The sequence below is a fragment of the Pteropus alecto genome, unplaced genomic scaffold (assembly GCF_000325575.1).
Source record: "Pteropus alecto unplaced genomic scaffold, ASM32557v1 scaffold68, whole genome shotgun sequence".
Lineage (NCBI taxonomy): Eukaryota > Metazoa > Chordata > Mammalia > Chiroptera > Pteropodidae > Pteropus > Pteropus alecto.
The window spans coordinates 1039572-1054227 of NW_006441386.1; the positions used below are offsets into that span (position 1 = coordinate 1039572).

Below are 14656 nucleotides of genomic sequence, written 5' to 3' on the forward strand. Positions count from 1 at the left end.
TACTTTGTTTCAGAACTCCATTAAAGATAAGTCTAGACATCTAAGATAGTATTTATCCTCAACCCTGTCTTTCCTACTGATTAGAAGTAAAAGCCTTGGACAGAAGACACAAAGCAATTGTCTAAGAACTCTGAAAAGTGAATAGTAACAGGCAGATTGGGGAGGGAGAACATTACTAGAAGAATGAGTAATACAGTAGTGAATTTCCTATTTTGTTTGCTTTTCCTCCCATATATCCTAGTTTAGACTTTAGGGCAGTGCAAATCATGGAACTGCACATCAGGTTCAGGAGTCCAAAAGGGTTCCGACAGAACTCAGGCTGAAGGATACTTAGGAAGGGGAGTGAGGGTTGCTGTGGGATGAAGAATGTGGGAGAAATCCCTTGGATTTTGTTTTTTTTTCTTTTCCTTCTATTCTGTTCTTTACACTCCTGGCCCTGCCCCTGGGCAGTGGTAGCTACACATGCATCCAGATAAAAAGTAATTCATTTTTTATTTACTTTAAAACTTAAATAATAAAGATTAATGAGAAAATGGTTAAATGGTTAAAATAGAGAATAAAAGTCAGTGATAAAAGGCTAAATAAGGTCAGTCAAAGTAGAAAAAAATGGTAAAAAAAATTTTTTCCCTAATATCTTTTTTGTAATAAGTTCTATTTAAATAGAAAAGGAAAAATAGACTGAGGTATAATAACAATAATTACAACCCCGAATTAAAAGAACTAATAAAATAAAAGAAAGTTACATAATTCACAAAATAAACTTATAAGGAGAGGAAATAAAAGCATTAGTAAGTTAAAATAAAGCCTGTATACTCTCCAGTGTTTCTATCCCCCACATATGGCTGTTGGTGCTGTGAGGGTCCTCTAGGTAACCGACCTTAGAGATAGGAACTGAGAGCAGAAAGAACTCTCTGGCCCATACCACCATCCCACCTAATCTGAAACTTTTATTCCTTCTCATGGCAAAATTTGCTGTCAAATTTAGCTGCCTCAGCTATTTTCTTTCATGATGTTCCCAGATGGCAAGCAGATGTGTACATCCAAAGACACACTCCCTCCCCCTGCTTGTGTTATTCTAGCAGTGAGTTTGTACATACACTGGCTTTTCCTCACCACTTCCTAGTCCTCGTGACAAAGGGGGCATGCATATTAAGAGCCCAACAATTGGACAGAGTGGTAGTGAATGGCAGTGAAATAATTTTTTTCTGAGAGAAAATGTTGCTTATGCGATTAATTTATACCCTTGCTTTATCCCCTTTGCTCACCAGCAGGTTATAAGTGTCTTAAAGTTTCTGTAGATGTTTATAGCTGATGGAGATTTACATGCCGTGAGGATTGACCACTGTGGATCTCCGTGTGATAGGTTTCAGCAGCTGTATCTTGATATGTAAAACAAAGATGCTTTGTATAGTAGCCACATTTCTGAAAAGCAGTATGCAAAGTAAGGATTTCTAAACTGAGTTTTACAGTATATTAAGAGGAGTAGAAGCAGTATAAAGACTGTTCTCTATAGAACTCATAAGAGGTTTGCCATCATGATTGAAAGAATAGATTTTAGATTCAGTTAGACTTGGTTTCAAATCCCCTCTCTGTTACTTGCTATCAGTATGATCTTGGGCAAATCATCAGACTTCTCTGAACCTCAGTTTTCTTATCAATAATAGTATCCCGTGCATCATCTGAGGATGAAAACATATGCCGGTAGAGCATACTGGCTCATGGTTATGTGTTCTGTGCACTAGTATTTACTGTCCTTGCCATCTTAAGTTTTTCATACACTAAGTTAGCTGGTAGATAAGAGGGTTGCGAGATTACTTCTTTAACTTAATAGAAAAAAATGATTATCTTAATGCTTCTTTTATGTTATTTTTATTGGAATAGTGTCTTTTCTGCTTTATAGATATCATTGAAATGGATTCGAAGCGTGTGCCTAGAGATAAGTTGGCCTGCATCACCAAGTGCAGCAAACACATTTTCAATGCCATCAAGATCACCAAGAATGAGCCAGCTTCAGCCGATGACTTCTTACCCACTCTCATCTACATTGTTTTGAAGGGCAATCCCCCACGCCTTCAGTCTAATATTCAGTATATCACCCGCTTCTGCAACCCAAGCCGATTGATGACTGGAGAGGATGGCTACTATTTCACCAATTTGGTAAGTACAGGGTAATAGGTAAGGAGAGGAAGCCAGGGTACATAAGGAAGTGCTTCTGGTAAATTGTCTAAAAAGACAATTTAAGGTACTTGAATCTCCAAACCTCCAGAAATGTGTTGTGATTTATTTTTACATCTTAAATTTATATTCTTTTTTGTACCTAATTTTGTGTTTTTCTTTTTTTTCCTTTTCCTTTAAGTGGATTCCCCAAAGCATATAAGCTTCAGGTCCCTCAAAACCTAGACCTGCCCTCTTACTCATCACCATCAGTCATTGTGTTCGCCTACCTGTTACTGTATTGCCAGCATTTGGGGAGTGTGGTTTGCAGGTGGAGGGACTTCAGAATGCTTTTTCAAAGTGATGTTTGCTCCATTATTTGCAGTGTTTTTTATCCTTCTAGATATACGGTTGTTTATACTCCACAAAAAAACTTAGTGACCGAAGTACTCATATTCCTTAACAAAAATGAAACATGCACTTGACTGCTAGAGAAGAGCGTTTGGATGCAATTGTTTATCTAGAGAGTATCAGACAATCCGGAAATCCTGAGAAGTATGGAAATGGAAACATGGTAGTAGGAGATATGAAACAAGACCAGCAGATGTTTGAGGGTAGCCCTCGTTGTTGACAGTGGAGTCTGCTGGCTTCCTACACTCCGCAGCTTCCTGGCGCCTTGACTTACAGCCTTAACTATGTTTGCACCTTCTTTTTTCATCTTGTTCTTGCTCAGAGTGGGCTTCTAGTCCCACTTCGTCAATGAAACTGCTCTGGCAAAAGTAAAAAATCTGCCAGTTGCCATATTCCATGGGGACCTCTCAGTCTTCATTTTAGTTCACTTCTTTAACACCCTTGATGACTCCTTTGTTCTGGAACTTCTTATGTCTCTTGGCTTCCACGATTCCAGTACTTCTTGTTTCTTTTTAGGTTTTGTGTCCTCTACTTCCTCTTGAATTGTGTCACTCCCTGGGGTTCTGTCCTCTCTGCATTTCTCTCCCTAGGCTGTCTCCTGTGGTCACAGCTCTGCTGGTCACCTGTACAGTGATGACCCACAGGTTTGTGTCACCTGTTTTGACCTCACGTTGAGCTCCACTTCCAGCTATTTGTTGTGCCTCAGACTTAATTTGTTCACAACTAAAACTGCTTCCCCACCAAATGTTTTTTTCTTTTCTGATATGTAGTTGACCCTTGAACAACATGGATTTGAACTGCGTGGGTCCGCTTATTTGCAGATTTTTTTAACACCTGGTCTTCCTAGGCGGTCTCCCATCCAAGTACTAACCAGGCTCAATCCTGCTTAGCTTCCGAGATCAGATGAGATTTTTTTCAATAAATTTTTTAAATGTATTTTCTTTATGATTTTCTTAATAACATTTCCTTTTCTTAGTTTACTTTATTGTAAGAATATAGTATATAATGCATGTAACATATAAAAATGTGTTAATCGGCAGTTTATGTTATGGGTAAGACATTAAATCCAGTCAAGAGAAGGCTACTAGTAGTTAAGTTTTGGGAGAGTCAAAAGTTATATTTGGATTTTTGACTGTGGGGCTTAGTAGGGGATTAACTTCTATGTTTTTTAAGGGTCAATATACACTGTTTCCATTAGTGGCAATATTATATATCCATTCACCTAAGCCACGAATATTAGGCTGGTCTTAGAGTCCTCTTCTCTCCAGATAAAGGGCTGTAGCAATTCCATACACAGTGTGAGCCCATACGGAAGAGTCAGATGGGCACGTTCTCATCAGATGAATCAGTTGTAATAGATTTGCTAAGTATTCCTTAGAAATGATTTGCTTTTTTATGTGTAATGGAGTAGAATCCTGTGAATGAGTCTCTCAGAAATTCTGAGAGCTACCTATTTCCCCCTGATTATATTACACGTTTTTCTTGTGAAAATAGTTTTAAAAATTGTAAATGGTGTGTGTTTCTTGTAGAAATATATGATATAAGTAAATATAACTGATGTCAGCTTCACTGACTGTTAGCAACAGACCTATGAGCTAAGCATGTTACATGTGTTACATTGTTTAATTCTCACAATAAATCTGGGTGGGATTCCTCCATTTTACAGATGCAGAAACCTCACAGAGCTTATGAAACTTCCCTAGGGTCACACAAATCTGCTGTCAAGTGACAGAGGTGACAACTCAAGTTGCCTGATTTCAAAGCTTGTTCTTTTAACCATATGATTTAAAATATCTCTTGAGGCCCAGCGGTCTGTGTGCCACACCAGTACCTGGGGGCACACTCAATGGCTGGTCATGCCCAAGTGGGCATTGTGGGACTGGCAGGACCTCAAAAGGAAATGGCTTTATGGGGCATGCCCCCAGATGCTTGGCTGTGGAGCTCTTGGCCACAGTTCCTCTGCTCTACAACATGGCAGGGAAGCAGAGAGCCTCTGACTTCAAGGAATTATTCAGTTTTTATCCATGGGAAACTCTGTAGTAGCCAGTGTAGAACAAACACTGGCGGTGCCCCCTCAAATATTTCACTCTGTACAAGACCCTAGCACCTTTGAACAACCCAAGAACAGAACTAAATTTCTGACTGTCAGACACAGTGGGAATTGGTAATTAACATTTTTTTAAAACATTTTTTTTTTAATTTGTAGAAAATTGTTTCAGATGGGAACATAAAGGAAACATGACTGGCTGTGAGTTGGTAGTTTTCAAAGCTGAAGTCCATGGAGGTTCAGTAGGCTAGTATATTGTCTACTTTTGTTTCTGTTTTAAATTTGCCGTAATAAAAGGATTTTTAAAAATCTATTAGAATATTTGTAGTTCTTCATATGACTATAATAAATAACATTCTCTTCTTTTTCTAGTGTTGTGCTGTGGCTTTCATTGAGAAATTAGATGCTCAGTCTTTGAATTTAAGTCAGGAAGATTTTGATCGATACATGTCTGGCCAGACTTCTCCCAGGAAGCAAGAATCTGAGAATTGGTCTCCTGATGCTTGTTTAGGTGTTAAGCAAATGTATAAGAACTTGGATCTCTTGTCTCAATTGAATGAACGACAGGAAAGGATTATGAATGAAGCCAAGAAACTTGAAAAAGACCTAATAGATTGGACAGATGGGATTGCAAAAGAGGTTCAAGACATTGTTGAGAAATATCCACTTGAAATTAAGCCTCCAAATCAGTCTTTAGCAGCTATTGACTCTGAAAATGTTGAAAATGATAAACTTCCTCCACCACTGCAACCTCAGGTTTATGCAGGATGATAAAAATGTACATGGATAGTATTTATTTAGCCTAAATTGTAGCTAGCTGTTACTACAGTCCACTGAATGGATCTAAAATGTAACTTAATTGCTTATAAATGTCAGCAATTTTAAAGGTACAGTTTGTGGGGATTCTTTTTGTTTTGTTTTTCCTAAGGGAAGCTTAGTAAATAATAAAGCAGTATTTATTTGAATTACTGAAATAGATTCATTTAAGGCATGTGTGAAAATTTCGTCTAAATCGATTTTTTCTCCATGATTTTTCTATATGCTTCCTTCGTGGCATTCAATGTAATATGGATTTGGGTAAATAATTGCCTCTTAAAGGATAAAACAAGTGAATGCTACGAAATGTGTGTTCAAGGGAATTCAGTGGTACCACTACTCTACACTTTGAAATAATTTTATAATTGTAAAGATAGAAGATATATTGATAAGTATGTAAAATTGTAAATATGTTAAAAAAAAAAAAGGAATGGTATGTATCGTGCATGGCATTTCATGCGTCCTTTTTTTTTTTTTAGTTTAAAATGGTTTATTTAATGTTTCCTTTAATACCGTTTTATTTGATTTCCCCACTAAAGTGAATCTAGAAGTGTTTAGACATACTCCCCTTAAAATTTTGACTCCATCTTTAACAATATGGTAACCCTAACTTTGAGGTACTGTAGAGTCAGAAACTATGACACCATTGAGGTTCAGGACAATTTTAAGTCATATAAAGTCACTGTACAGTTTAGTCAATGAAAGACTTTGAACCATGCTTCACACACCTCTTTCCTCTTTTCATTCAGCAGATATTGAGCTCTTTGATGTAAAGGAGAACTTGCTCTGGGTCAAAGGACAGGGGAATGAGTGGGACTCTGCTGGTGAGAGCTGATGGGGTGCCCTCAGAGCTATAAAGTACAGAGGGAGGGGGACCTTTTGCCTCCATAGTGTACTTTTGACTTTATGGACAGCCCCGACACATGTCATATAAACTTTCATGGTTTCTCAACCTCAATACTACTGATATTTGGGACCTGAGGGGTATCTGTTGTGGGGGATTATGCACTGTAGGATGTTTAGCAGCATCCCTAGCCTATGTATCCACTAGATGGCTACATAGGCTCCCCACAGTTGTGAAAAATTATCTCCAGACATTGCCAAATGTGTCCTGGGGTGGGGGGCGGCTACAAAATCTCTCCAGTTAAGAACCACTGATCTATTTTGTAAGCAAGGGAGTTATCCTCTTGGTAGTTAATACAGTATAACCAAAGAATATTGCATTAAGTGCACAGCGTAATGTTAACTGATATCTCATTCAGTGAGACTTTACAGCCACTGTCCGTGTGGAACCTTTTCTAATACTAATGGAACCTTTCATAACCTAAATATGTGATTGATGTTCCTCCTTCCCATCAGTGATTTCTTCAGATTATCAGTGTACCTGGGAAATTGAAATTCCCAGGGCACCGTTCTTAAACAAGGTCATATCACACAAGCAGTAAAAAAGTTTCCTTTTCTTTTCTAATACCTTGTTAATAGTGTACCCACAAATTTGTAGTGCAGTAATTTTGAAGTAAAACTAGGGTAAGTATAAAACTTTATCTTTTACTTAAATTTAAATATAAAATCCATCAAGTTAACACATCTATTGTCATAAGCACTGAGGATATGAAGCGGTTCGCTGAGACAGTTCATGTGGAATGGAAGAGTTGCTCTCAAATATTGGTGAGAATTAGCTGTTAGAAACCTGGGTCCAAATGATTCTCATAGAAAGCTCCCCCAACCACTTTTTTTTAAATTTTCTATGTATTTTCTAGGTGCTAATCCAGGTATACATACTCAATTCTCCTGGGAATATATAGTTCTTTTAGTCTGTGTGCATTGTTTGTTAAATAAAATGTGTATATCAGCCTCCCACTAAAGCTGTTCTCTTGATTTCTTACATATCTTTAAAGTAATTTGTTGAGTTAATTTTTTTGTGTATCTCTCATATTGGTCGAATTCTTCAGATATGGATTCTTGCCTTAGGTAGAGGCTTATTTTTCTCTTAAGGCAGCATCAATACTATGGCCAGAGTTTCTTTTTTCTCAATAAGAAAATATTAATATTTTATGTAATATAAATGTGATTAGAGTAAACCTTTGTGACAGACGTCCTTATCAATAAAGTTTCATGATCCATTCCTCTTCCAAATTGAATTTTAGTTCATCTTAGGAAAATCTACATTATTATTGTTTTCATGTTAAAAAGGTTTCCCCTTTAAGCCACAGACATCATTATCATACTTTAAAATAAAACATTAGAGGCACCCCAGTTAAAAATAGCAAGAGAAAGATGTCTGCTGTCACTACAGTAAGCATTGTTTTGAAATTTTACCTAAGGTGCTCAGACTTCAAGCAGAAATAAGGGTAGAGGGGGAAAGGGGTTAATGTAGTAAATATAGAGCTATTATATCCTGGTAATTGAGGACATGAGCTCGGGCTAGAGGGCTTGAATTTGGTTTTGAATTTTGACTTTGCCACTTACCTTATTATATTAGCTCTTTGGCCTTGGGCAGGTATCTCATATTTCATATACCTCATCTGTGAAATGAGGAGAATAATAGTACTTTCTTCAAAGGGTTGTGAAGATTAAATGTCTTAGAACACTACCTAGCAATGCTAAATGCTCAAGTGATAGCTATTATTTGTAGACGATTTTTCTATGTAGAAAACCTAAGAGAGTTGGTATTGAAACTATTATTAAATTTTACTAAAGTTGTGAGATGTGAAATGTTAAAATGGCCATTAATAGTAACTATAAAAAATGACTTTTCTATATCATTACTAACTAGTTAGCAAATAAAATGGGAAATATTTATTCACAATAGGAACAAATAAAAATCACCTAGAGGTAACAAGAGCTTTCGGGAATTATATGAAAAAAATTACAAAATTGATTCTGAAGCACAAAAGAATAGAGAGAGATACAAGGGTCTCTGTGGTTGTGTAGGGTCCTGTGCTCAGAAGGTCCTTGTGTTAGGGTTTTAATGTTTTGTCTTTGCCATCTTAGAATTTCTTAAAAATGTATTAGGATGACATTGGTTAATAAAATTATATAGATTTTAAGAGTACAATTCAGTAATACATCATATATATATTGCATTGTATGTTCACCATCCAAAGTTAAATTTCCTTCTGTCACCATATATTTGACCCTTTTACCTTTATCTATCTCCCCACACACCCCCATTCACTCTTGACAACTGAACTGTTTGTCCGTGTCCATGAGTGTTTGTCTTGTTCCTTTGCTCCTTTCAGTTTTATATCCCACATATGAGTGAAATCATATGGTTCTTAACTTTTCTCTCTGACTTATTTCACTTAGCATAATCCCAAGATCCATCCATGTTATCTTTGAATTTGTGTTTTTAAGTGATGATGGGACAGTGGAGTATGCAGTGAGGGTTTGGAGCCTGAGCTCATACACAATTCTTCTTCATGACATCTCTTAGGCTGGGTTCTTGGTCTTCTCACTTCTACTCTGTGACCAGTCTAGTCAAGGCCTGAGACTCAGGTGTCATTGGGGCTGGGTATGCATGCCTGTGGTATCTTGGAGCAGAGTATGTTTGCACATCTGGTGGATAGCTGGCAGGAGCTACATCTTGGTCAGTGGAGGACAGCATGCTTCTTGGAGAAGAGGCTGAACCCAGAGCTGGGGTTGGAGAGAAAACAAAGAATGAGAAACATTTATGGTCCAAAAGTAAGCAAGTACTTTAAGATTAATGGGCATATCTCAATAGGATACAGGAATCAGTTTTAAAGGGTTCCCACTGGCCAAATTTGGGGCAGTTTGAACAGAAAACTACTGAGAGTATTTAATTGTGGAAAATACTGTTTTAAAAAAAATGAAAGAAGAAAACCCTCACATACTGGAAGTATACCATTATACCTACCCATTTGTGAAGAACTATAGTTGACACCAAATTGATGGAGGTAAAGCTGCCTTCACAGAAAATAGCTTTAGTAAAAGTAGAAAAAATAGTAGAATCTTAAAAATTGTTTTAACTCAGGACCAAATGGCTTCACTGGTTAAGTCTACCATTTAAAGAAGAATTAACATCGATCCTTCCCATTCACTTCTAAAAAATTGAGGAGGAGGGAACACTTTCTAACTCATTCTTTTGAGGCCAACATTACCCTGATACAAAGCTAGATAATGACACTACAAGAAAATAAAACTGTAGACCAACTTCCCTGATGAATATAGATGCAAAAATTCCCAATAAAATGTTGGCAAGTCCAATTTAACAGTACATTAACAGGATTATATTCCATGACCAAGTGGGATTTATTCCTGGAATGCAAGAATGGTTCAATGTTCAATAATCAATGCAATACACATTAACAGAATGAAGAGAAAACATGATATGATCTTAATGCAAAAAAATTATTTAACAAAATTGAATACCATTCATAAAAATAGTCAATAAACTAGGAATAGAAGGAAACTACCATAACAAAATCATAGACATACTGTATATATGTGTAAAAAAAAAAAATAAACATCATACTCAAAGGTGAAAGATTGAAAGCTTTACCTCTAAGACCAGGAAAAGACAAGGATAGATGCCTGCTTTCGCCACTTCAAGATAACACATGTTGGGATTATCTGACAAGAATTTTAAAGACGCTATCATAAAAGTGCATCGATGAGAAAAATGAACATACTTGGAACAAATGAAAAAGTAGAAAGTCCCAGCAAAATAACTGAAGATATAAAAAAAAGAACCAAATGGAAATGTTAGAACTGAAAATTACAATAATAAAAATAAAACCCACTATTGGGCTCCTCATTGGAAGGGAGATTACAGAGGAATGAATCTGTGAACTGAAGATTGATCAATGGAAATTATTGAATCTGATCAACAGAAAATAGACTGAAATTAGCCTTGGGAACCTCTGGGACAATAACAAAAGATCTAGCATTCTTTTCATTGGAGTCCCAGGAAGAGAGGAGAAAAAATTTATGGCTAAACAAATATTAAAATAATTAATGCCTGAAAGTTTACCAAATTTGGCTAAAGGCATAAACCTATAGTTTCAAGAAGCTGTGTGAATTCCAAACAAAATAAACCCAAAGAAATCCATGCAAAGATATGTTATAAACTTTTCAAAATTAAAGACAAAAAATCTTGAAAGTAGTTAGCAAGGACAGATTATCAATGATTTGAATGACATTGGATTTCTCGGAAGCCACGGAGGCCAGAAGGAAGTGCTGACCACGATGTGGATCACTCATACAATCAGATAAGAATCTAATATGGTATAGCTACTCTGGAAAATAGTTTGCATACTTCTTATAAAACTAAACATGTAATTATCATACAACCCACCAATAGCATTGTTGAGCATTTATCTCATTTATCCCAGAAAAGTGAAAATTTATATTTCACAGAAAAACATGTGCACAATTGCTATTTATGATAGCCCCAAACTGGAAACAATCCAAATATCCTTCAACAGGTGAATGGTTAAACAAATTGTGGTACATTTATACAATGGAATACTACTCAATAATAAGGAATAAACTTGATACACCAGCTTGGATATATATACTGAATGAAAAAATTCAATCCCAAAAGGTTACATACTGTATGATTTTATACACACACACACACACACACACACAGATACATACATACATACATACATACATACATTACATATTTATGCATATATGTATAAAAACTTATAGAGATGGAGAACAAATCAGTGGTTCACAGGCATTCAGAATGGGGTGAGGAGGGAGTTGAGTATTGTAATAAAAGGCCAACACAATGGATCCTCTTGGTGTGAAATTGTTTTGTATTTTTACTGGCATGATAATTGCACAAGTTTACACATGTGATAAAACTGCATCAAACTAAACCATAAATAATATTATATAAAGCCAGCAAAATCTGTATAAGTGTATTGTTTCAGTGTAAATTTCCTGGTTGTGGTATTGTACCACAATTCTGCAGGATGCTACCATTAGGGAAAACTGAGTGAAAAGTACGTGGGATTTCTCTCTAGTATTTCTTACTTTTTTAAATCTATTAAACCATGTGGAAACCACTCAAAGGCTCATGAAGTGATGAATGAATGAATTTAAAAAAATTGAATATTAATCAGCCACAAAAAGGAAGGAAGTACTGAGATATTCTATAACGAGGATAAACTTTGAAAACATTATGCTAAGTGAAAGAAACCAAACACAAAATGTCACACATTGTATGGTTTTATTTATATAAAATGTGCAGAATAGGCAAATCCATAAAGACAGAAAGTAGATTAGTGCTTGCCGGAGGCTGGGCAGAGGAGAGACAGGAGAGTGACTGCTAATGGGTACAGGGTTTCTTTGCGGGGGGGTGATGAAAATACTCTGGAATTAGTAATAATGGTCTTACAACTTTATGAATATACTCAAAATACTAAATTGTACACTTTCAAAGGATAAATCTTATGATGAGTTATATTTCAATAAAGCTTTCAAACCTCAGAATAGTAGCTGCAGAACTCATTGTTGGCATCTAAAATTTTTCAGACACATTATCCAGACTAAAGTGGGGCATTTACTTTAAGGCTTTTGTCTTTACTTGAGTATAACTTAAATTTGATGTGCTTTAAGGACAATGCACTGTACATAATTTTAGCAGCTCTCCTTTTGTTTTTATCAGAATTTCCTCTGTTGATTTTGCTAAGATATTTATAGGAATATTTGCCAAAAAGAAAAAAAAAAAGTATGCTAGCAAAGAGTACATATAAAAATGGGAAGTAAATAGGCACTTTGCAGTGAAAGATGTTAAATGCCCAGTCCTCTATTGCTTAAATAAAAATAAAGTTATGTAGATACAAAAAGATATATTGTATATATATATCAGCAACAAACAGGTGGAAACCAAATATAAAATACAACATTATTTACAAATGTTAAAAAAATCAATATATTAAGATATAAATATAATAACACAAGACACGCTTCTCATCAAGATGGTTGAGTAAGTAAACACTGAGCTTCTCTCCTCCCACAACTATATCAAAATTACAGCTAAATTATAGAACAACCATCATTGAGAACCAACTGAAGACTAACTGAACAGAAGTCCTATAAATAAGGATATACAGAAGAATCCATGTGGAAACTGGCAGGAGAGGGGAGACATGGACATCTAATTCTAACACCCACATGTGGTAGTTGAGAATCAGGAGGGATACCTCCGCAGCAGAGGTCTCCTCTGAGGAGCAAGGGGATCCAGCCCCATATCACATTCCCCAGCTTGGGACACCAGTGCCAGGAAGAGGAGTCCTCATAACATCTCACTGTAAAAATCAGAGGGAATTATGGGTGAGTGAGATGAGGGGCAGCTGTAGACCAGGAAGGTGAAGGTCTTAAAGGGATCCTCACTCACAAACTCACTTGTTCTGAACTCCAATGAAGGAACAGCAGCTAGAAAAGCACCAGGGCATATGAGAAGATGAATTGACTAGCTTCAGGGTGAGGGCTTGAAGGGCAGAGGTCTGAGTAACTACCTATGGGATGAAAATGCTGGCAGGAACCATTGTTCCTTTAGTGAGCATCCCTCTCACCCAGCCAGCCAGGCATAGGTAGGTATCAAATCATGGCTTTCCAGTAATATGGCTAACACCCTACCCATGTGATTCCCTAAAACTCCATCCAACCCAACTTCAGCACCCAGCCTGAGCCTCCACCAGCCACTCCTCCAAAGAAGCAGCCTGCCTCGGCTCATGCTGCAGACTTTCAGAAAATCTCTCGAAGGTCCACAAAACCCAAACAAGTGGTGGCTGGACTCGGCATGCCCCATATCTCTTGCTAAGTGGTCCCAAGCCAGGCACAAGCAGAGACCAGTCTCAACTTGCATTGTAAGACCCATCGGGTGGCCCCCAACCTGGCCTAAGTGGTGGCCAGTCTTGGCTTGGAACAGAGCTTCAATTAAGCAACTACAGGAGACAGATGTACAAGCCCAGGAAGTGCAGAGTCCTAAGCAAGAGGAACTCAAAGAGGTCCACACCAAGACACATCATAATTAAAATGCCAAAGGTTAGAGACAAAGAAGGAATCTTAAAATCAGCAAGAGAAAGCAGCAGTTAGTTACCTACAAGGGAGCTCCCATAAGACTGTCAGCTGATTTCTCAACAGAAACTGGAGGCCAGAAAAGATTGGCATGAAATATTAAAAGTGATTAAAGGTAAAGACTACAACCAAGATTACTCTATCCAGCAAGACTAGCATTTAGAATTAACGGAGAAATTGTAGCAGCCTGACCCTGCCTGGCTATTTCCTGCTCTAACGAGTTTATTCCCGACTGCCCTTCTCCCACTCAAGGACTCCAGATAACATCAGTTTTCTTATAGCTACCTCCCCCACCTCAAGGACTCTCTGGCTAATATCGGTATTTTCATAGCTTATCAACCAATTAATGTTCTTCCTTAAATCTGTAGCTGTGTAGGGATGACAAGACTGTATAAAGCTGCCTGTTATGTTACAATCAGGGCTCAGCCTTTGGATAAGAATCTGCTGAGCTGGTGCCAGCATCAATAAATGCTGCTTCCTGCTTATAGCCTTGGTGTCCTATCTCTCTGTTCAAGAATCTCACAAGATAGAGTTTCCCAGGCAAGAAAAAGCTAAAGCTAAACCAATATAACAAGAAATTACCACTAAACCAATATAACAAGAAATGTCGAAGGGACTTCTTTATAAAGAAAAGATAAAAAATATAAATAAGAAAATATAGGAAAGAAAAATATGTTCACTGACAAATGTAAACACTTAGTGAAAACAGTGGACCAACCAACTATAAAGCTACTACGAAGGTTAAGAAGCAAAAGTAGGAAGACCATGTGTACTTACAACAATGGATTAGGGGATACTGACAAACTCACATGCAGAAAAGTAAACAATAATGACAAAAACATAAATGTGGAGGAAGTGAGTAAAAATTGTGGTGATTTTAGAATGTTAGAACTTAGCCAAGCATTAACTTAAAGTATACTGCTATAAAAATAGCTTGGTATGTATGAAGTACACAATAACCACAGACCAAAAATCTACAAGAGAGAAACAAGAAATAGAGAAAGAAATCCAACATGACACTAAAGAAAGCCATCAACATATATGAGAGAAAGAGAATAAGAAAGGAACAGGGAGAACAACAACAAGAAATACACAAAAACAATTAATAAAATGGCAATAACTACATATCCATCAATAATATAAATGGACAAAATACTCCAATCAAAAGAC

General features: G+C 36.8%; 1 protein-coding gene across 8 annotated transcripts in view; it reads left to right on the top strand.

Moving 5' to 3' along the window:
* Positions 1–7293, top strand: part of RABGEF1 (RAB guanine nucleotide exchange factor 1) — an 85990-nt gene extending 78697 nt beyond the window's left edge. For 4 of the 8 annotated variants that reach the window (XM_015594615.2, XM_025051498.1, XM_015594621.2 and 1 more), the window contains 2 exons: positions 1901–2157; positions 4985–7293. In XM_015594615.2, the coding sequence (XP_015450101.1) occupies positions 1901–2157; positions 4985–5383 (656 nt within the window). In that variant the 3' untranslated portion in view covers positions 5384–7293. The other 4 variants (XM_015594618.2, XM_015594617.2, XM_015594619.2 and 1 more) reach the window with 4 other exon arrangements.
* The last annotated feature ends 7363 nt before the right edge of the window (positions 7294–14656 follow it).